This window comes from Brachyhypopomus gauderio, chromosome 6 (genome assembly GCF_052324685.1).
Source record: "Brachyhypopomus gauderio isolate BG-103 chromosome 6, BGAUD_0.2, whole genome shotgun sequence".
Taxonomy (NCBI): domain Eukaryota; kingdom Metazoa; phylum Chordata; class Actinopteri; order Gymnotiformes; family Hypopomidae; genus Brachyhypopomus; species Brachyhypopomus gauderio.
Window position 1 is genome coordinate 34,021,119 of NC_135216.1, and position 17,795 is coordinate 34,038,913.

Here is a 17,795-nt window from a genome sequence, read left to right on the forward strand (position 1 = left end):
ACAAAGTATAGCTAGATAAATAGATGTCGGTGAAGTTTGTAATGTAACAGGAATGTCCGCCAACACCCAATAAACCGAAGTGATTTTATGTTTCTTGCGTGATGTTCCAAGAGGGTTGCATGTTTCGAAATCACCAATATAGAGTTTGTGACAGTTTTAACTGTTCCCCAGATAAACAATTTCTCTGAAATGTGAGCCATCATGGAAGGATACTACAGTTAGGCTTTTGCGAAGTGCTCAAGATAATTTCTTTATTAACTAGGACAGACGCTGATGATGTAATGAAATGAAGCTCCACTACATGCACATGTTAGAGACATTGGAAATGCTCTCCAATTTAAGAAAGAGACTACCCAGTCTGTCAACAATTGCTTTGTTTCAGTCCTCTTCTTCCTCAAACACAGACATAGAGAAATGTTTATTTTCATCAAAATTGCTATGATTCAGGTGTCTAACAGGAATATACTTGAAAAACAGAGGTAAAATCTTCAAATCAATGAGAAGTTATGTTTCCTGCTTTTATGCGAAGCAAATGTTGTATATACTGTATATTTGTGATATAATACGTTTTTTTAATGCAGTGCACAGTTTCATATTTTTTAATTGGCCTTGCAAGTGTTCATAATGTTCCTTCTCTGTTCTACCCATCAATATTCTCCCTTTTTGGAATGAAAGTACCCCTGGCCAATGTTACTTCTCAACTGCCCTCTCTTTTATACTACACATACTACTAAGTATTTTTTTCTAATCTGTAGTTCTTTGTGTTAGTTGATTAATAATTTCTCTCAGTAAGAATACACCAACACTTTCTTGGCTCTTTCCGCCACTTGAAATTATCAGTTTTTCATTTAAAAGTCTAAAACATTTACACATTAATCTGTATTCAGATGTGTAAGCAAGCTGGCCTTTACTTCAGTAACCACTGAAAAATAAATTATGTGAAATAAACTATTGATAATGTCATTCTACAGCCCCTGACCCCTCCCCTTTGGGCGTGTTTATGTTGTCTACATCTAGTCATCTGCGTCTGTGGATCTCCGTGGGTGTGGTTATGTCTGAGGTTATGTATATGTTCATCGGTCTCACCTTTGGCTCGTCTCATGATCACTCGGGGTTTATGTGGTTTGTCTATTTAATGTGCGTTCGCACAGTGTCCCGTGCTTGTCTTTGTCAGAGTCATTTGTATGTGACTAACTGTGTATGTTATTCATGCGCTGAAGGTGCGTTTTTGAAAAAAGTGTGTGTGTGCTTAAGGAAGACTGGACTCGGTGCCTCGTCCTTATCCCAGCACCCATCATCACAGATAAACTATGATATCTTGCAAAAATTATTACTGTGGTCACAAATGAAACACTAGGCGTTTTGGCAAAAAAAAAAAAAAATGTATTGAATTATTAATTAAATTGATTATGATAATGATTCATTTAGAAAGGTTTTATAATTTAGGAAGATGTGTTACATTATTATTAATCATACACTGAAGTCTGAAATCTATAATTTTTCATTTGAATGAATTTACTTGTGGAAACCTTTTAAAACCTTTATGGTTTGGCTTATTGCTCTGAGTTGGTAGTGACAAATTTGGGGAGATGAAAAATTTTACATGAGTTATAACACAAAATCATTCAAATCTGTTTCTTAAATCTGCTACATTGTACACCTGCACATAGGAACAAAAACAGTATCCCTTAACTCTTCTCTGTCCTGATGTAATCTCCTTCATCTTCCTCTGTTCAGATGTAGTCTCCTTCCTCTTCCTCTGTTCAGATGCATTCTCCTTCCTCTGCCTCTGTTCAGATGTAGTCTTCTTCCTTTTCCTCTGTTCAGATGTAGTCTCCTTCCTTATCCTCTGTGAATCCACTTTTAACAGCTGCTTGAATGCTCTTCATCTCTTCAGGGGCAGCAGAGGGCAGAATTGCCAGCAGCTCTTTATCAATCTTCTCCAGTCTTGAGTTTGTCTTCCTTTCAAACTCATTCTTGTTCTTTCGAACTAGTCGTAAAATGTCTTTTTCAGCGGTATCACAGGAGTTCTGTAACTGCAGACGTTCCCATTCAAACTCTGGCTTTTCCTTGTCCATGACCATAAGTTTCCCCAGTGAGCTGATTTGACCCATGAGGTGTTTATCAGACACTTGAATGTATGTTGCTGAGATCATGTGGACCAGACTAGCAATGTTACTGGCTTGAAAGGCTTGGCTGTAGAGTAAATCTTTGGAGAAGAGCTTTCCATCATAGGAAAGAAACTGAGCTTTTTCAGCTGTAGTGACAAAATTTTTGAGAGTTATGGTCAGGCTGGTTTTCACAATGTTGGACACCATCTGAAAGAAGTGAACCATCTTCTCCCACTGCTCCTTCACTCTGCCCATGGCATCCATACCTTTCACCAGCATCTTGATGGTGGTTTTAAAATCTATCTCTTTGGCTTCACAGTTCCTCATAGTGATGAGGATTTCAGTCAGTTCCTTATAGTTCTTCTCCATGTTCTCCACGCTCTTCTCATAGATCTCTCTGGTCTTGTCTAGTTGAGCTCTGCTCTGCTCTATGCGGAACCGCGCGTTCTCTGAGGCTCTCTGTGAAGTACTTTGCTTCTCAGATTTACTTTCTACATTAACAATCATGGGTGGTTTTGGGGACAGTGCACTAGAATTGGTAGCATCTTTACTTTTGGTGTCAAATTTGCGAGCTATTTCGGTCAGTTTTCTGATTTCTTCAGTCAGCTCCTTTGTTTTGTCATCCTCACATTTTCCATCTGGCGCATATTTTGCCAGTTGTTTACAGATGTTGATGCCCTTTTTACATATCTTTTGGGCAAACTTCTTTGCTTGGCATTTTGGGAGGTCGTCTAATATGCCATTGATTCTTTCCCATTGATTTAATGAGAAATCTGATTGTGTATATTTATTCTTCTGATCATACAGATCATTCCATTGTATGTTGTCCTCCTGCACAAACTCTTGAATCAACTCTGCATATTTCAAGATTTCTGAAGCCTTGCTGTAGATGCTTATTTCATCAATTACATCTGCAGTTTCATCCTGATCTTTTGTGTGGCTCTCTGTTTGAGCGTTTTCTTCTGAAGCAACACACCCTATAGTCTGTGACTTAAAAATGGCAGATGTCAGTCCATTAAATAGACCTGTAACACTGTCAGTCACAGCGCTAACACAATCCATATGTATCATCTTCCACACACTGGGGAGTGATGACATAGCTTTTTTGTAAGTCTCATGTGCTTCATTCAGTTGTTTTTCTATGGCTTTCTCTGCTTTCTCAGAACGTTTAACAGCTTCTTCTGATGACTTTTTCCTCAGTTTGTTTTCTTCCAGTTTTTTCTTTATTTCTTCCACTTCTTCTCCATAAAAGTGTTGTGCATTTAGACATGCTTCCAGCAGCTCTTGGATAATGTCGATGACATCAGTAAACCTGTTTTCTGTTGCAGAAGCCAGAGTAAGGCACTCATCTGCAATGACACGAATGTTGTCCAGCTGGTCAGGCAGGTGGGCTTCAACAACCTCATCACTACCTTTGAACAGAATCTTCACAGCATTTTTCATGTAATCTGGGACAGTGAGGGTGTGGGATCGAATCTGATCCATGTTCTTATGGGCTTCATTGAACGCCCACCAGCCAGAGTTACACACCTGCATGAGGCAGGCGCGAAAGGACTCTGGGTACTTGATGTACTTGTAGCCATCCTTGGGTGGGTTTTTGTTGATGGAGAAATCAGTTTGTGAAGAGATGAAGACCAGCTCTCCCATGATGGCTATGGAGAGTGGTGCAGGAGCCAGATATTCTTCCCAGTTGGCATAGGGCTGCATTAGAAGCTTGGTTTGGTTTCTCATCTCCTCAGCTGTGGTGAGGCTTTGATTGATCTGCGCAATTTGGGAATTCATTCTATGAAACCAAGAAGATAGAACAATGATTAGGAATTTTTCATTACAGATTACAGTTTCTCAATTGCCAAGACAAATTTCCTGAAACCATGCATCCATTTCTCCAAAGTGTAAACACAAAACCCAATTCACACACTAAATTCGCAAAACCTCTGACTCTTCCTGCAGAACCATAATAGTGCCTTAAAACCACACAATGTTGTTAAATCAGGCCTCGAGTCAAACAAAATGAAAAACCGCACTGAACAGCACAGAAAAAAGTAAAACACATTTATCAGATCATGAAGCTGTAAGAATAATCTTTATTGTCCAAAAAGGAAAATGCTGTTTCAAAACAAAACTCTTGTTTATCAGAAATGAATAATTATATACTGTGCAAATGGTTCTCTGTACAGTTTCTTCATCCGCATTCTGTTGTGTTTTGTTGCGTTTTAGGACACGATCCATGGCTGAAACTGTTGATGCCTTCACAGTTGACATGGTCGTCAATGATTTTCTGCTGTATTTCATGTGATTACATTGTTCTGACAGACCATGTCAACAGTGAGGGTCTCATGGTGTGGGATCTCGAGCGACCTAGACCATTGCCTCGAATGGATTCCACCGAAGGGTACAAACTACAATTCATTCGTTGGCGTAGTCATCAGCCCGGCTAAGGAGCACATCCCAAAAAGCTTTAGAAAGGAGTATGTCCTCAGTTGTGATGAAAAATGCAAAACACTGTACAAATAATTTCTGCAGAGACAAAGAAATTGCTGACGACATTTTAACAAGCCTCGATGCTGCTCGCCATCGAAAATAGAGGAAAATGGTGGAGTCACTTGACTTTAAAACATCAAGTCGAAAGGCCTGGTCGCTCCTGCGGAAACTCAGTGGGGCAAACAAAACGGAAAAAACACACCAATAAGTCCTAATAGAATAGCTTCCCACAATGTCAACACAGCCAGGGTCCCGAACCATAAAGAACATACACAGAAGGTTAAGAAAGACCTCATCACTGCTACCCACCTCCTCATTACCTCATTGACCTGCACCTGATTCCCCAATTCTTCAAGTATTTATAGCCCATGATCAGAGTTGTATAGTAACAAAGTAGAACTACTTCACTACTGTACTTAAGTACTAAAATGCTGTATATGTACTTTACTGGAGTATTATTTTTTTCAACTACTTCCACTTTTACTTCACTACATATTTTCCATCAGTTTAATACTTTTACTCCGATACATTTTTTACGTGCTGTATAGTTACTCCTTACAATTTTAAACATGTTAACTAGCGCTGTCACCAGCATTGATCTATATTAATATAGATCAATGGTCACCGGGTCAAGCAATCAGGCAGTCTTATGAGAAAACTGTGCATGCTTCGGTCGCGTCTCGTTTACTCTGTTGCTGCCTTCACTGAACACTTGAGCTTCGTAATCTAGGTTCACTTGACACGTCGTGACTGCCGCAAGGGTCCGCGCGGCAAAAATGACGCAATCGCGGTGGCTCCACCGTTGGCCACACGCGCGGTCGCGTCGCGAGGTCGTGCACCTTTCGATTTTTGTGCGTGCGAAGTTACAAGGTGGAATTCATGCACATGTACTGAACATTTTCAGTATTTTCCAGCATCTTCAGCTTAATTTTCATATTTATACAAATACACATATACTCAAAATTATTTCAAATAATTCGTTTTTTATCTCATTAAAAGAGATGGTACCGTGTTTAGTAACAGCAGAAGAGCAGCATAAGTGCTGCATAATAAGCTTGTTGGCGTTTTAATGTACATATATTGGCACCTTCCACACCTTCAACATCGAGTGATCGTGGCGGTGAGGGTGAGGAAGGAGACCACCCTGGCCCTACCTAGAGACAGTGTTTGCGTTTGCTGGAGTGAAAGTAAATTCCTATAGGATGAAGTGCCATCTCTGCCTCCATAAAGAGGGTGAAATATTGGCCTTCAAAAATTGACATTCGAACTTAAAGAAACACATCAATGTAAGTTATAAATATAACGCACAGAAGACACACCAGTATTAGCTGTCAGTAAGCGCTAGTTAGGTTAGATATCTTAGCTAACTAACCTAATTATGTTCATGACATGCTGCAGTATTCACTTAACATTAGCTGGCGATCATAAAGGCGGTCACGCTGAGTCTCTTTTCATGCTGACTAATCATGTGCCAATTTTTATAGTGTAGTGTTTTTATAGGGTAAGGGCATTTATTGAGGGTAAACGCAGGGCAGTAGGCTCACCCTTAGAATCCAACGAATGGATTTTACATCCAAAATACACCTCGTTTTCTCAGCTAAATTAAGGCGAACTTGTACTTCTGCGTCAAACCTACGACGTAGCGGAACATAGGTTATCTATTTTTTGTGTACGAAGTGTTAAGCCCAGTTTTTTAAGTTGCTACTTGTTTGTACATACAGAACACTTGTATTTTTGGTCTTTGACATCTTTGATTTGTAAGTCGGCTTTCTTTGATTAATTCAAAACACAATACTTGTACTTTTTACTTTCAGTACTTGAGTAATAAATTTTAGAATAAACTACTTGCAATACTTAAGTAAAAATGTTGAATACTTCTGTACTTCTACTTAAGTAAAGTTTTTAAAGAACACTTCAACTTCTACTCAAGTCAATTTTTTGATAGAGTACTTGTACTGTTACTCAAGTATGGGTCTAATACTTTATACAACACTGCCCATGATTTCAGTGTACATTTGCTGGTCATTGCACATAGCTTTCTTTGTTTCTAGTCTCTGCATTAAGTATTCTATAGTCTTTCTTGTTGCATTGTTTGTCTTGATATGTAAGTTACCAGTCTGTTGTTCTGTTCTGTCTAGTCTCCATTACCTGGCATTTTCTTTGCTTGTTCTTGTCCTGTCGCCTTTTGATTTGGCTTGGAGATTTGACTTCACGTTTTGCAACTTTATTTTGCCAGTTCAGTGTTGCATTTACATTTACATGAGGCACTCAGCACGCAAGCACACACATTGGACATCTACACTACCAAAAAAAACTCTCATAATGTCACGTAGGGCTACGCTCCCCTCTCTAGCTGTCACTCCAGTTCCCTGCTCCTCGTGTCTGTGTTGTTCCCTGCGTTTGGTGTTGTAACGTGGCTCGCGCTACGGAGCGAGGAGGCGGACACAAACGCTGAGAAGAGCGAGATTTAATAAAGGGAATACCAAAATCAGGGTCCAACAGATAAGCATTAGTCAAGTCCGATAGGGAATCCAAACATAAAACACTGAGCGACATACTGAACACTAGGAAATGAAACACGGGAAAACGCAGAACGACTGAAACAAACAGATAACACGGGGCAACTGGGCGGCAAACGGGAAGTACTCACGAGAACAGGATCACAAAGCACAAAACCACAGATAACCAGACTGGGGAATGACCGGGACTTATAACACTGAACTGAAACAAGGGACAGGTGATAACAATAACACAGGGGCGTGGTAACAAACGAGGAATCACGGAGACAAACGAGCAGGGCAGGATAAACAGGCAAGGAACACAGACACGAGGGAACCCAGAGTGACAGCTAGGATAGGGGGCGTAGCCATACGTGACAGGTGTTCAGTTCCAGTAAACAAAAACACAAGATATATATTTTTTATTTCTAACTAGGTTGTCTATGTCTATGTCTTTGAATATTTGATATATCCTGTTCAACGTTAATTGAAGAATTTGTAGTTTGTGAAAGTAGCACTTGGTTGTTATATTTAGTCTTGTTTGGTTTGTCTGTGTTTGATATTTGACTACTTGTGATTGTCTTAGTGAATTTTGTAATAAACTGAGTAATAACTTGCAATTGCATCCAGTCTCTACCACCCCTAAGACAGCAACATTACAATACCTTCACATTTAACTGATGAAGGCCTCAGTGATTGCATGGAGTTTAACCCTACCATGTATGATCCAAGTTACCAAGAACCAAGCCCATCAGCAAAACTCTGCAGCATAAGTCACATCAAAAGTGTGAAGTGTTCGTTTAATATTGGTTGGGCTATACTGTGACAATAATACTTAAGAGTAATATTAGATTATTAGATAATATTAGAGTCATACACAAATATACCATATTAGTGAAAATACACATCAAATTATATTAACTATTACATAGCTCTCAAAGAAAAAACTCAAAAGTATTTGGTGTTCATGGTTCTCCAAGCCAAAAATGTCCCCAATTCGTCTGTCTGTTTAATAATAATTCCACAGGTCAGTGATCGACTGTTTAGATTTAGTTTATTTAACTTTAGTGTGTATTTTGTCAGATCACAGATATTTTTTGTCAGATTAAACATTCATCTCATGTGTCCAGGAAATATTAAATATTCATTATGAATTATTTCCCTACCTTGTTATTGCAGATGATGTGTAGTGAAGGTCCTGGTCTGGTTCTTCTCACTCAGTAGAAGCCAGTGGGTGAAGGTTGTGTTAGATAAGTCACTTTATACCTTTCACTTTATGACTTTCACAGCCCCTCCTCCTGACTACCCCTCCCTCATCACACAGTGAACAGGTTGACCTGCAGTTGGCCTGTGACATGCGGTGCGGCAGAAAGGACGAGACACGAGTCCACTCTAGCAGACACTGACGTAACTTTTATTTTAATACAAATAAATGTGGACAGTGCACGTATAACAATCACACACATGTATGACTCTGACAAAGACGAGCACGGGACACTGCGCGAACGCACATTAAATAGACAAACCACATAAACCCCGAGTGATGACGAGACGAGCCACAGGTGAGTCCGATGAACACGTTCAGACACAACCACACCCACGAAGATACACAGATGCAGACGACTAGACGTAGACAACATAAACACACGCCCAAAGGGGAGGAGTCAGGGGCTGTAGCGTGACATGTCCATGAGCAAGCGGAGTTTATACTGGCTCTCCCAAAATGGAGCTGAGATTAAAATGTGTATTACATTCTGAAATCCTTGTGTTTACTTCATTCTGATTAGTTTTAGACAAAGAAGGTTAATTTAATAAGCTACATTACTGATTAAAACCATAAAAACAGTAAAATGTAAGAACTAACTGTGAATGTGTTGTTTTATGTTATATGCTGTTCTGTGTTTTGTTGTATGTTATACGTTTTGTTATACATTGCTAAGTGTAAAACATTATGTTATACGTTATGTTGTTTATTTGTTATGTTATACCATACGCCATGTTATATGTGACTGTCACGTTACAACCCCCGGACCCCTCCCTTCGAGCACACGTATGCAGAGGCAGTCTTTGCATAGAGGCGTGGCTAGGCAACTGCCTTGGGCCCCTCCCACGGCAGCCCACTGTAGGGGCCCCCTGATTAGCTGACTTATTTCTCGCATATTAATGTGGATGGTCCCCCTTGCTAAATTCGCCTTGAGCCCCCAAATTGCTAAGTCCACCACTGCATGTATGTGTAGTCCAGGTTGTGCTATATTATACGTCATGTTATATGTATAGTTTATATGTTGTTTTGTTACTGTATATGTTATGTTCTGTGATTTGTCATGTTCTATATATATGTTATGTTTTATACATGTTTGTTATATGTTTTATATGTTGTGTTATATGTTATGTTTTATATGATATATGTTGGTGCAGGCATGTCAAAAATAAGAACTGATAAAACAATCACAGAATTTAACATAGACATTCAAACCCTGTAAAACTAGATGTAATGCTCATAGACAGGATGCTGAACAAGTAGCCCATGCTGTCCTGTTCCATGTATCAGTGCCTTAGATCATAGTTTGTTTTCTGTTTCCCCTGTTATCTTGGTATTTCTGGTACTGTGTGCTTGTTCGTTCCTTGTACCCCGTAAACCTTGCTATCCTGTGAAAGTTTGTTAATTCTGGTTCATTCAGTTAATCCCATTTTCTTGTAGTTAGGTAGGTCTCATGTTCTTTCTGCGGTGTTCCCCAGTAGTGTTAACTGGTAAGCCGAGTAGTGTTTGGTTTCTTTCTCCATTGTCTGTTCCCCGTCCTCATTGTACTCATTGTTCATAGTGTATAGTAGCCATGTGTGTATGACTTCATTGGTTAGTGTTTCTGTTCCCAGTCGTCTCATTGCTAATTAGCCTTGTCTGTTTGTTAGCTCTGGTGGCATGTATGTTTCTCTATACCTGTCTTTGTGTAATTTTGTTAGGTTATTTGTTTAGTTTAGTAATAAATCTGTTAGACTCCTGCACTTGCGTCCCGCCTGCCTTCTCAAATCATTACAATATCTCTGTCTATGCTCAAGCAGCAGACAAAGACAGAAGGGTTCTTCATGTCAAGACTCAGCATTCCACCTTCAGCTAAAGAACAAGAGATATATCCCTGTGATAACAAGAACAAGAGATACATCCCTGTGATAACAAGAACAAGAGATAACCCTAACTCTGTAGGTAAACACACCTTGAATGCTGAGCATTTTTCTACAGGACTTAAAGGATTTTCTTCAGATTAAATTGAAGGTTTCTTGTGTTTGCTAAATGGCTGAGTTGTGTATGCGTTTGGTTCAGTAGGTCTTGTCTTCTGTTAGTGTGTTATACATTTCCTCTGTCACAGTGGTGTGACAACTCTCTACCCATTTTCCTCTTCAGTTGCAGTGCTGCTTGTCTTGTGTGTCTGAACCTTGTCAAATGCTTCATCAATAAAGAGCAGAAATGTTATTGGTCTCCTCTTCAGTGCCCATGCTATAATATAAATAAAATAAATAAAACATGCACATATTGTATAAACAAAGATTGGCAGGTCACAGATTCTTTGGATTGTTCACTTGCTTTTCTTTTTCAATACCTCAATAATCATTGACACGTCTTGTTCCTGGACCTTAAGGTTGGTAGGTTTGATCAAACAAAGCAATGTGAGTCATGGCTCGTTATGTGGACTGGGCCCCTCAGATCAGAAGAGCATGTACAATAAAACTACTTTCATGATGTGTCAGCAGAGCCCTAAATGAAAGTGAAACAATCGACTCTGACAGAGTCGATTGTTTCACTTTCATTTAGGGCTCTGCTGATATATATATCAGTGGGTGTGCTTGGTTGTGTGGTTATATATATATATATATATATATATATATATATATATATATATATATATATATATATATATATATATATATATCACAAATTATATGCTGTTTTGCTCTCGTTCACAAGATAAGATTGTGTCTCCTGTTAAGTTTCCACATGTCTTCAGCAGGACAGAGGTTAAATAAAAGTGGGACATAGTTTGTTTGCATTTCCCCTCCCCCTTTGGACATGCTCTTTTAATCACACCACCAACATCAGAATCTACATCTTCCCATAGGCTATCAGGACTCTTAACCAGCTATCGGACAATATTAGAAGAGCTCCATTTCATTTATTCTTGTTCTTAAATCTGCAATAAAATTATTTGGCCTGGCTATTGGTTATATATTGTTTTGTAAGTAATGAAACATTATACCTAAAATGTAGCTATAATGCATGGGGCGAGGAAGCAGGATGAGAAGCAGAGAGCGTCTTTGAACAAGTTAAGTTTATTTGTCAACACAAACACAGCCATGAAACAGAGACAACAATAACTCCGACAACACTCACACTTAAATACACAAATACTAACAAGATGCAAGTGCAACACATCACACTGACAAGACAAGTGACAGGTGCAACGAATAACATAAAACATGTGCATGCAAACGGCCATAGGAAGGCGTCCAGGGCAGTACTGTGACAGTATCATTATTTCCATTTTCCATTATTCTTATTTTCAATTCTTTAATTCTTGATTTTTATATCTTCTTTTATCTTATCTAACCCTAACCCTAATGTTCCTATCGTAACCCTAATGTTCCTGTCCTAACAGTAACCCTAATGTTCCTGTCCTAACAGTAACCCTAATGTTCCTATCCTAACCCTAATTTTTCTGTCCTAACAGTAACCCTAATGTTCTTGTCCTAACCCTAATTTTCCTGTCCAAATCCTAACCCTAACAAACCTGTACTAACCCAAATGTTCCGGTCCTAACCCTAACCCTAATTTTCCTGTCCTAACAGTAACCCTAATGTTCCTGTCCTAACCCTAACCCTAGTGTTCCTGTACAAACCCTAACCCTAATGTTCTTATCCTAACCCTAATTTTCCTGTCCAAACCCTAACCCTAACAAACCTGTACTAACCCAAATGTTCCTGTCCTAACCCTAATGTTCCTGTCCTAACCCTAATACTCTGCTGGTGTTCAGCTGTTTCTTAGTGTCACATCGCTAAATTCTACAAGGGACTACATTCCCCAGAATTCGCCATTCACAGATCAATCACAACTCCCACGCTCATTATCAGTAGTATATTGAGTACACCTGCTACCACCAGTATTTAAACATTTCAGCCTCCCTTTCCTGTTGCAAAGTATTGCCATTATTCTTAGTGTGAGTACCAAGCTGTTTCTTTCATGAGTGGATTATTTCTGCGTACCAATCGTTTGCTATTCCTCAACTTCCCTCTAGCCTGCTACTTTGGATTTTCTATGAATTCCTCAGCCTGCATTCCGCACTGGTTCAGGATTTTCTTATTGATTCAGTTTATGCTGCACCTGGTTGTAACCCCTGTCTGTCCCTGACTATCACAATTCTCCATTTCCTGTGGCTAACCTCCATTTACTGGTCTGCAAATGTCTGTCTATGTCTGCTCCCTTACACTTAGCAGCCATTTTGGTTCTTTGTTTCTTTCTTTCATCACCCTGCTTTTATTAAGAGACATGGGCTAAATATTAATGTTTTAATGATGATGAAGAATAAAGCAGCATTTTAAATGCTTCACAGCGTTTTAAAAGACATAAAATGCTGACCTGTGGCCAGTAATCGAGGGCTGGATTATTGACACTGTAAATGTTGGGTTATCATCAGACGTTAAAAAGACAGGAGGAGCTGATGAATACTCTGTGATATCCTGACAGAGTCAACTGTTTCACTTTTATTTAGGGCTCTGCTGACGCAGTGTGAAAGTAGTTTTATAGGTTTATAGTTCATGCTCTTCTGATCTGAGGCGGCTAGTCTACATAACGAGCCATGACTCGCATTGCTTTGTTTGATCAAACCTACCAACCTTAAGGTCCAGGAATAAGATGTGTCAATGATTAGTGAGATATTTTATTATATTGGTGAACCTTGCACTTACCAGTTAACTTTGTGCAGAGGCCATTTTCAGCCCATTTTGAAACATTTCTTGTACTAGTACACTTTCACAGTAGTTATCTCAAGTTGTTTTGACTTTGGGGATGTACAGTGTTTATATGTACACTGGTGATGTAAAAAGTGCCACACCCTTGTCCATATGTGGTACACCCTGATCCAAGACACTGGCCCATCATCAAGAGCATGCAACATTTTTTTTGTTGCTAAAACAAAACAACATTAGACATCTTACAGAAAGACTGGAAAATTCCAAATGAAGTTATAACAAAATAATGTTACATTAATAATAGGATAGAGATGTCCAAAAGGCTACCTAAGCTACCCATGCTAACTAAGACTTTACACGATGCTGAGGAACTACTACAGTACTTACATGCTCTAATACTGTTTATCATCTAATATTTAAGTGATATTTAGTATGAATCGTTGTATGCACAATTGTTTCTGTATACTCACAAACACAAAGGAGTCCTTCATAGATCTTCGTAGCTGTTGTTCATGCTAACTTCTTAACAACTCGACATAAACTCCAGCCAAAGTAAGCCTTTTCTTTTCTGTGATGTTCAAAAGTATACACAAAATATCTAACAAAATATTCCACGACTGCTTCAGGTTCACCAAACAGAGTCAATCGCGTGTCTTAGCTTAGCCTACCTTAGGCTAGCATGTTTACAACCCAACTGGCTTGTTGTTTTGTGCATGTCCTTGTCAAAGACAAACACGAATCAGTGAGGTGTTAATCTTTTCAGCTTCAAGTGAACTATTGATTAGAACCGCTATCAATCACTTCGAAGGCGTCAGCTTGTGGTTGTCAAGGTTGGCCCACTACCCCGCCCCCTTTCACACCTCGCCAGGCAGAGATGTGAAAAGCTGTCATTAAAAGTGACAAGCACATTTGCGGTCCAATAAAAATGACGGATTTCAAGAGTAGACAGATGTAGCTTTGTAATTTGAGGACAGATGACGTATCACAACGCTGTGGTGTCGCTATGAGGTTGAGAATTTTTTGTTGTTCTCAGCAAGGGGGAGGATTATGCAATTTTTTGCAATGAAGTGAGCAAGCAAATAAAGGTAATTACCAACATTTTCTTTACTGTTTTAGAGTATGATATTGAAGCTTTGTTAGTAAATGAATTTTAGGTGACAAAACATGGAGCCATCTTGCGTCGTAAACCTGCCTTTTAAATGAACATTTTCAACAAATTCAAAGCCGGATTTCTCATGATCGGCTGCATGTAAATGGCTAAAAATCAGTATGCCTGTAGATGACAGGAAATGTGAAATTTATTTGAAAAGTTAATATGTGATTTGACGTCAAATTCATGCTGGGAATGTTTCCATATGCAGGTAACGAAAACACAAACTAATGTAAAACATCAGTTTTTTGGTCACAGCTGAACTATTTTTGGTTTCATTCAGGGCATCTGTTATGTCAAGCAGACATGCACTGACACCTAATTACAGAAAAATCAATGGACAGCATTCTATTGGAAAACTCATACACTAGAAGAAACTACATTTTACTCCTTTGTGTTGCTGTTCCACTGAAAGATAATTCACTGATGATGATGCTTGTGAGTGCTAACAACAATCTCATTTAGTTGTTTTATTGGAGGAGCAAATGTGAAATGGTGGATGGCTTAGAAACTCTGAGAACTTGGGCTGAAGTTCAAGGTGCCTTTGCTATAACAAAAGCAAAATGTGGTCACATGTCAAATCATGGGTTCTTCAAGTGAAGACTTAGTCTTCAACATTCAGATTAAGAACATGTTCTTTTGAGAAAACACATGAAGGATTAATCTATGCCAGGGTAAATTAATAATCTCATAACATTAATCTGGTCCTGCCAGACCTCTTTTGTCAGACCTCTACATGCAGGCCCGTTGACAGTCTTGCTGGGGCCCGGGACAAGAAGTTTCATGTAAACCCCCCCCCCCCCCCCCCTCCCCCCGCTTATGTCATTTGAATTTCCTCTGTAGCAGACAATATAGTATATAATATAGCCACACATCAAAGCTGTTTCTGACAGCTGACTGGTTTATACTTGACGCGTCGCAAGGGTCCGCGTGGCGAAAATTACGTAATCGCAATGGCACTGCCTGTGCGCGAGGTCGTGCACCTCTCGAATTTTGTAACTTCGCGCGCGCCGCGCTTCAGCGCAATGAACAAAGTGATGTTTGCAGGGTTCATACACCTTTATAATGTGGAATTAAAGCACGTGTACGTCACTTTCAAGGTCCATTTCGATCCAGAATGTTAAACTTATTAAAGTTAAATATTTATACATATACTCAAAATAATTCGAAATAATTAGCTTTTTATCACATTATTTAATGGTTGTTTATTTTCAAAACGCCCAATCTTAACGTCTTCACGTTCTCTCATGTTTCTTCCTGGAATTACAAGAGGCTCGTATTTGTAAACGTAATACAAGGGAACTGTTCAGTCAGACAGCTATTTGTTGTGAAACGAAGTTACAATTTCAAGCATTTTCAAGTACTTTAGCCTAAATTCCAGCACTTTTTAAACCTGGAACACAATGCAACATAAAAATTCGTCAGGTAAATGTTTTTCCTTTCTTTTCTGTGCTCCAGATTTCTGTTTACTTTAACTATCCACCACTTTATTTCCCGCTGTTGGGCGGGTACCAGCCGGTTACAGTGGGTGCTGGATCAAACCATTTTTCAGTGGGAGGTGGGGGTGTATGCACTTAATGGAAAATATGCAGATAGGTAAAAAAAAAAACACATTTTAGCCATTGAGCTTATTTTGAGTACAGAATTTTATATTAATGAAAGATTTCAAGATTATTTAAAATTATAGACTTTAAATAAAAATAAATTGCTGGGTGTCAGGGTTAGACCCAGGCGCGTGCCTTCTGCTGCCACTAGGCGGAGCACGCGAGCTAGAACCAGGGGCAATCAAGCCCAATAGATTGCAGCTGTAAGCAGCCTATTTAATACGGTTGACTTCAGCAACTCATTGCTGAAGTTGTTAGTTGTTCTGTGCACTCGCAGCCTAAGCCAGTTTCTCTTGCCTTCGTGCTATTTCTACGTTTCTCTTGTTTCTCTCCTGAGCGTTCTCAGGTTTTGTCTGTCTTGCGTTCTGTTTTTTCCTTTCTGTTCTATGTCGGTTTGTTCTCCAGTGTTCTGGTTGACAGACTGACAGGTAACCAGGTAAAAGCTGCAGGTCGTGTTACCTAAGCTTCATCTTTTGTTTCTTATTTTTTCTCTTTTCCCTTCCGACATGTTGAGGCTTTCTCCGTGTGATTTTTCGTTTTCCCGTTTTTTCTTAAGAGACGCGTTGTCTTCCTTTCCGCGTGTTTTTTGTTTGTTTACTTACCTGGTCTGTACACGTCGAGTTTCTCTGTGTCGTTCTTCTGTTATTTTCCCTCTAGGGTTTTTGTTTTCGTTTTTCCTGCAATCGCGGAGGTTTCAGTTGGCTGTTTTTTGCCGTTCGCTTTTAGTGGGTAGCGTTTGAGTCCTCGTCACGTTTAAACCAACGCGTCACCGCCGTGATTGGAGGCGGCGCGTAACAGAACAACTTCAGCCTGTTATGGACTCAGCTGACCCGTTTGCCGACAAGATGCAGAATGCCCTCGCTATGCAAGGGCAGGCTATCGGCAGGCACGAACAGACACTTCGGGAAATACATACCCAGCTCCAGGCTATCTCCCTCGCGGTTCAAAAGCCAGATCCGCCTATTACAGCTGCCAGCCCTCCGGTTTCCTCCGGGGCTGTAGGGCTGCCTGCCGATTCCCATACGGAACCCGCATTGCCTGCTCCGGCGCGTTACAGTGGGGATCCCAACGAGTGTAGGGGGTTTTTATTACAGTGCTCCCTGAATTTTGAGCAGCAGCCATCCCGTTTTCCCTACGGTGGGCTACACCAGTGTGGGAGAACCAACCGGAACTCTGTTCCTCTTTTGAGCGTTTTCTCGGGCTATGCGGCAGGCGTTTTTTTTTTTTATCCAGCTTCTGGAGGTATTGTCGCGTCTAAACTGTTGCAAGGCGGACCGCCGAGCTCATAAAGAGGAGGTTTTGGTGGCCAGCTATGGATCAGGAGATCCGCGACTTCATGGCCTCCTGCGAGGTGTGTAACAGAAGCAAGGCCCCACGCAGCAAGCCTAGGGGTTTGTTGCACCCGTTACCCACACCCTCCAGACCGTGGTCTCATATCTCCCTAGATTTCGTCACCGGGCTTCCGTCCTCTAAAGGACTAACCACCATTCTCGTGGTCGTGGACAGGTTTTCCAAATTCAGTAAGTTCATCGGCCTGCCCAAGCTGCCCTCCGCCCGGGAGACTGCGTCTCTCTTGCTGATTCATGTAGTCCGCAATTATGGGTTCCCTCAGGACGTGGTGTCCGATAGAGGGCCCCAGTTCGCCAGCAGCTTCTGGAAGGCGTTCCTGACCTTCCTCGGCGCCTCCGCTAGCCTGTCTTCAGGTTTCCATCCCCAGTCTAATGGCCAGACCGAGCGTGTAAACCAGGACCTGGAGCAGACCCTCAGGTGCCTGGCATCCACTAACCCTGCGTCCTGGGCCGACCACCTGTTGTGGGCTGAGTACGCCCACAACACGCTGTGGCAATCGGCTCTAGGCATGTCGCCCTTCGAGTGCTTGTTCGGGTATGCTCCTCCTCTGTTTGCGGATCACGAGCAAGCCATGTACCAACTACCATCTGATAGCAGTGACACATCTATCGCATTTCATAGCCAGTTTCACATCCTCACAGAG

At 40.5% G+C, this 17,795-nt stretch overlaps 1 protein-coding gene across 1 annotated transcript; it reads right to left on the reverse strand.

Moving 5' to 3' along the window:
- Positions 1 to 1,744: 1,744 nt before the first annotated feature.
- Positions 1,745 to 3,893, reverse strand: LOC143516336 (uncharacterized). The gene has a single exon (XM_077007888.1). The coding sequence runs from the start codon at positions 3,891 to 3,893 to the stop codon at positions 1,824 to 1,826; it is 2,070 nt and encodes a 689-aa protein (XP_076864003.1). The 3' UTR covers positions 1,745 to 1,823.
- Positions 3,894 to 17,795: the final 13,902 nt, after the last annotated feature.

Coding starts and splice junctions, on each gene's coding strand:
- LOC143516336 (XM_077007888.1), bottom strand. CDS start 3,893: ATGAATTCCCAAATTGCGCAGATCAATCAAAGCCTCACCACAGCTGAG.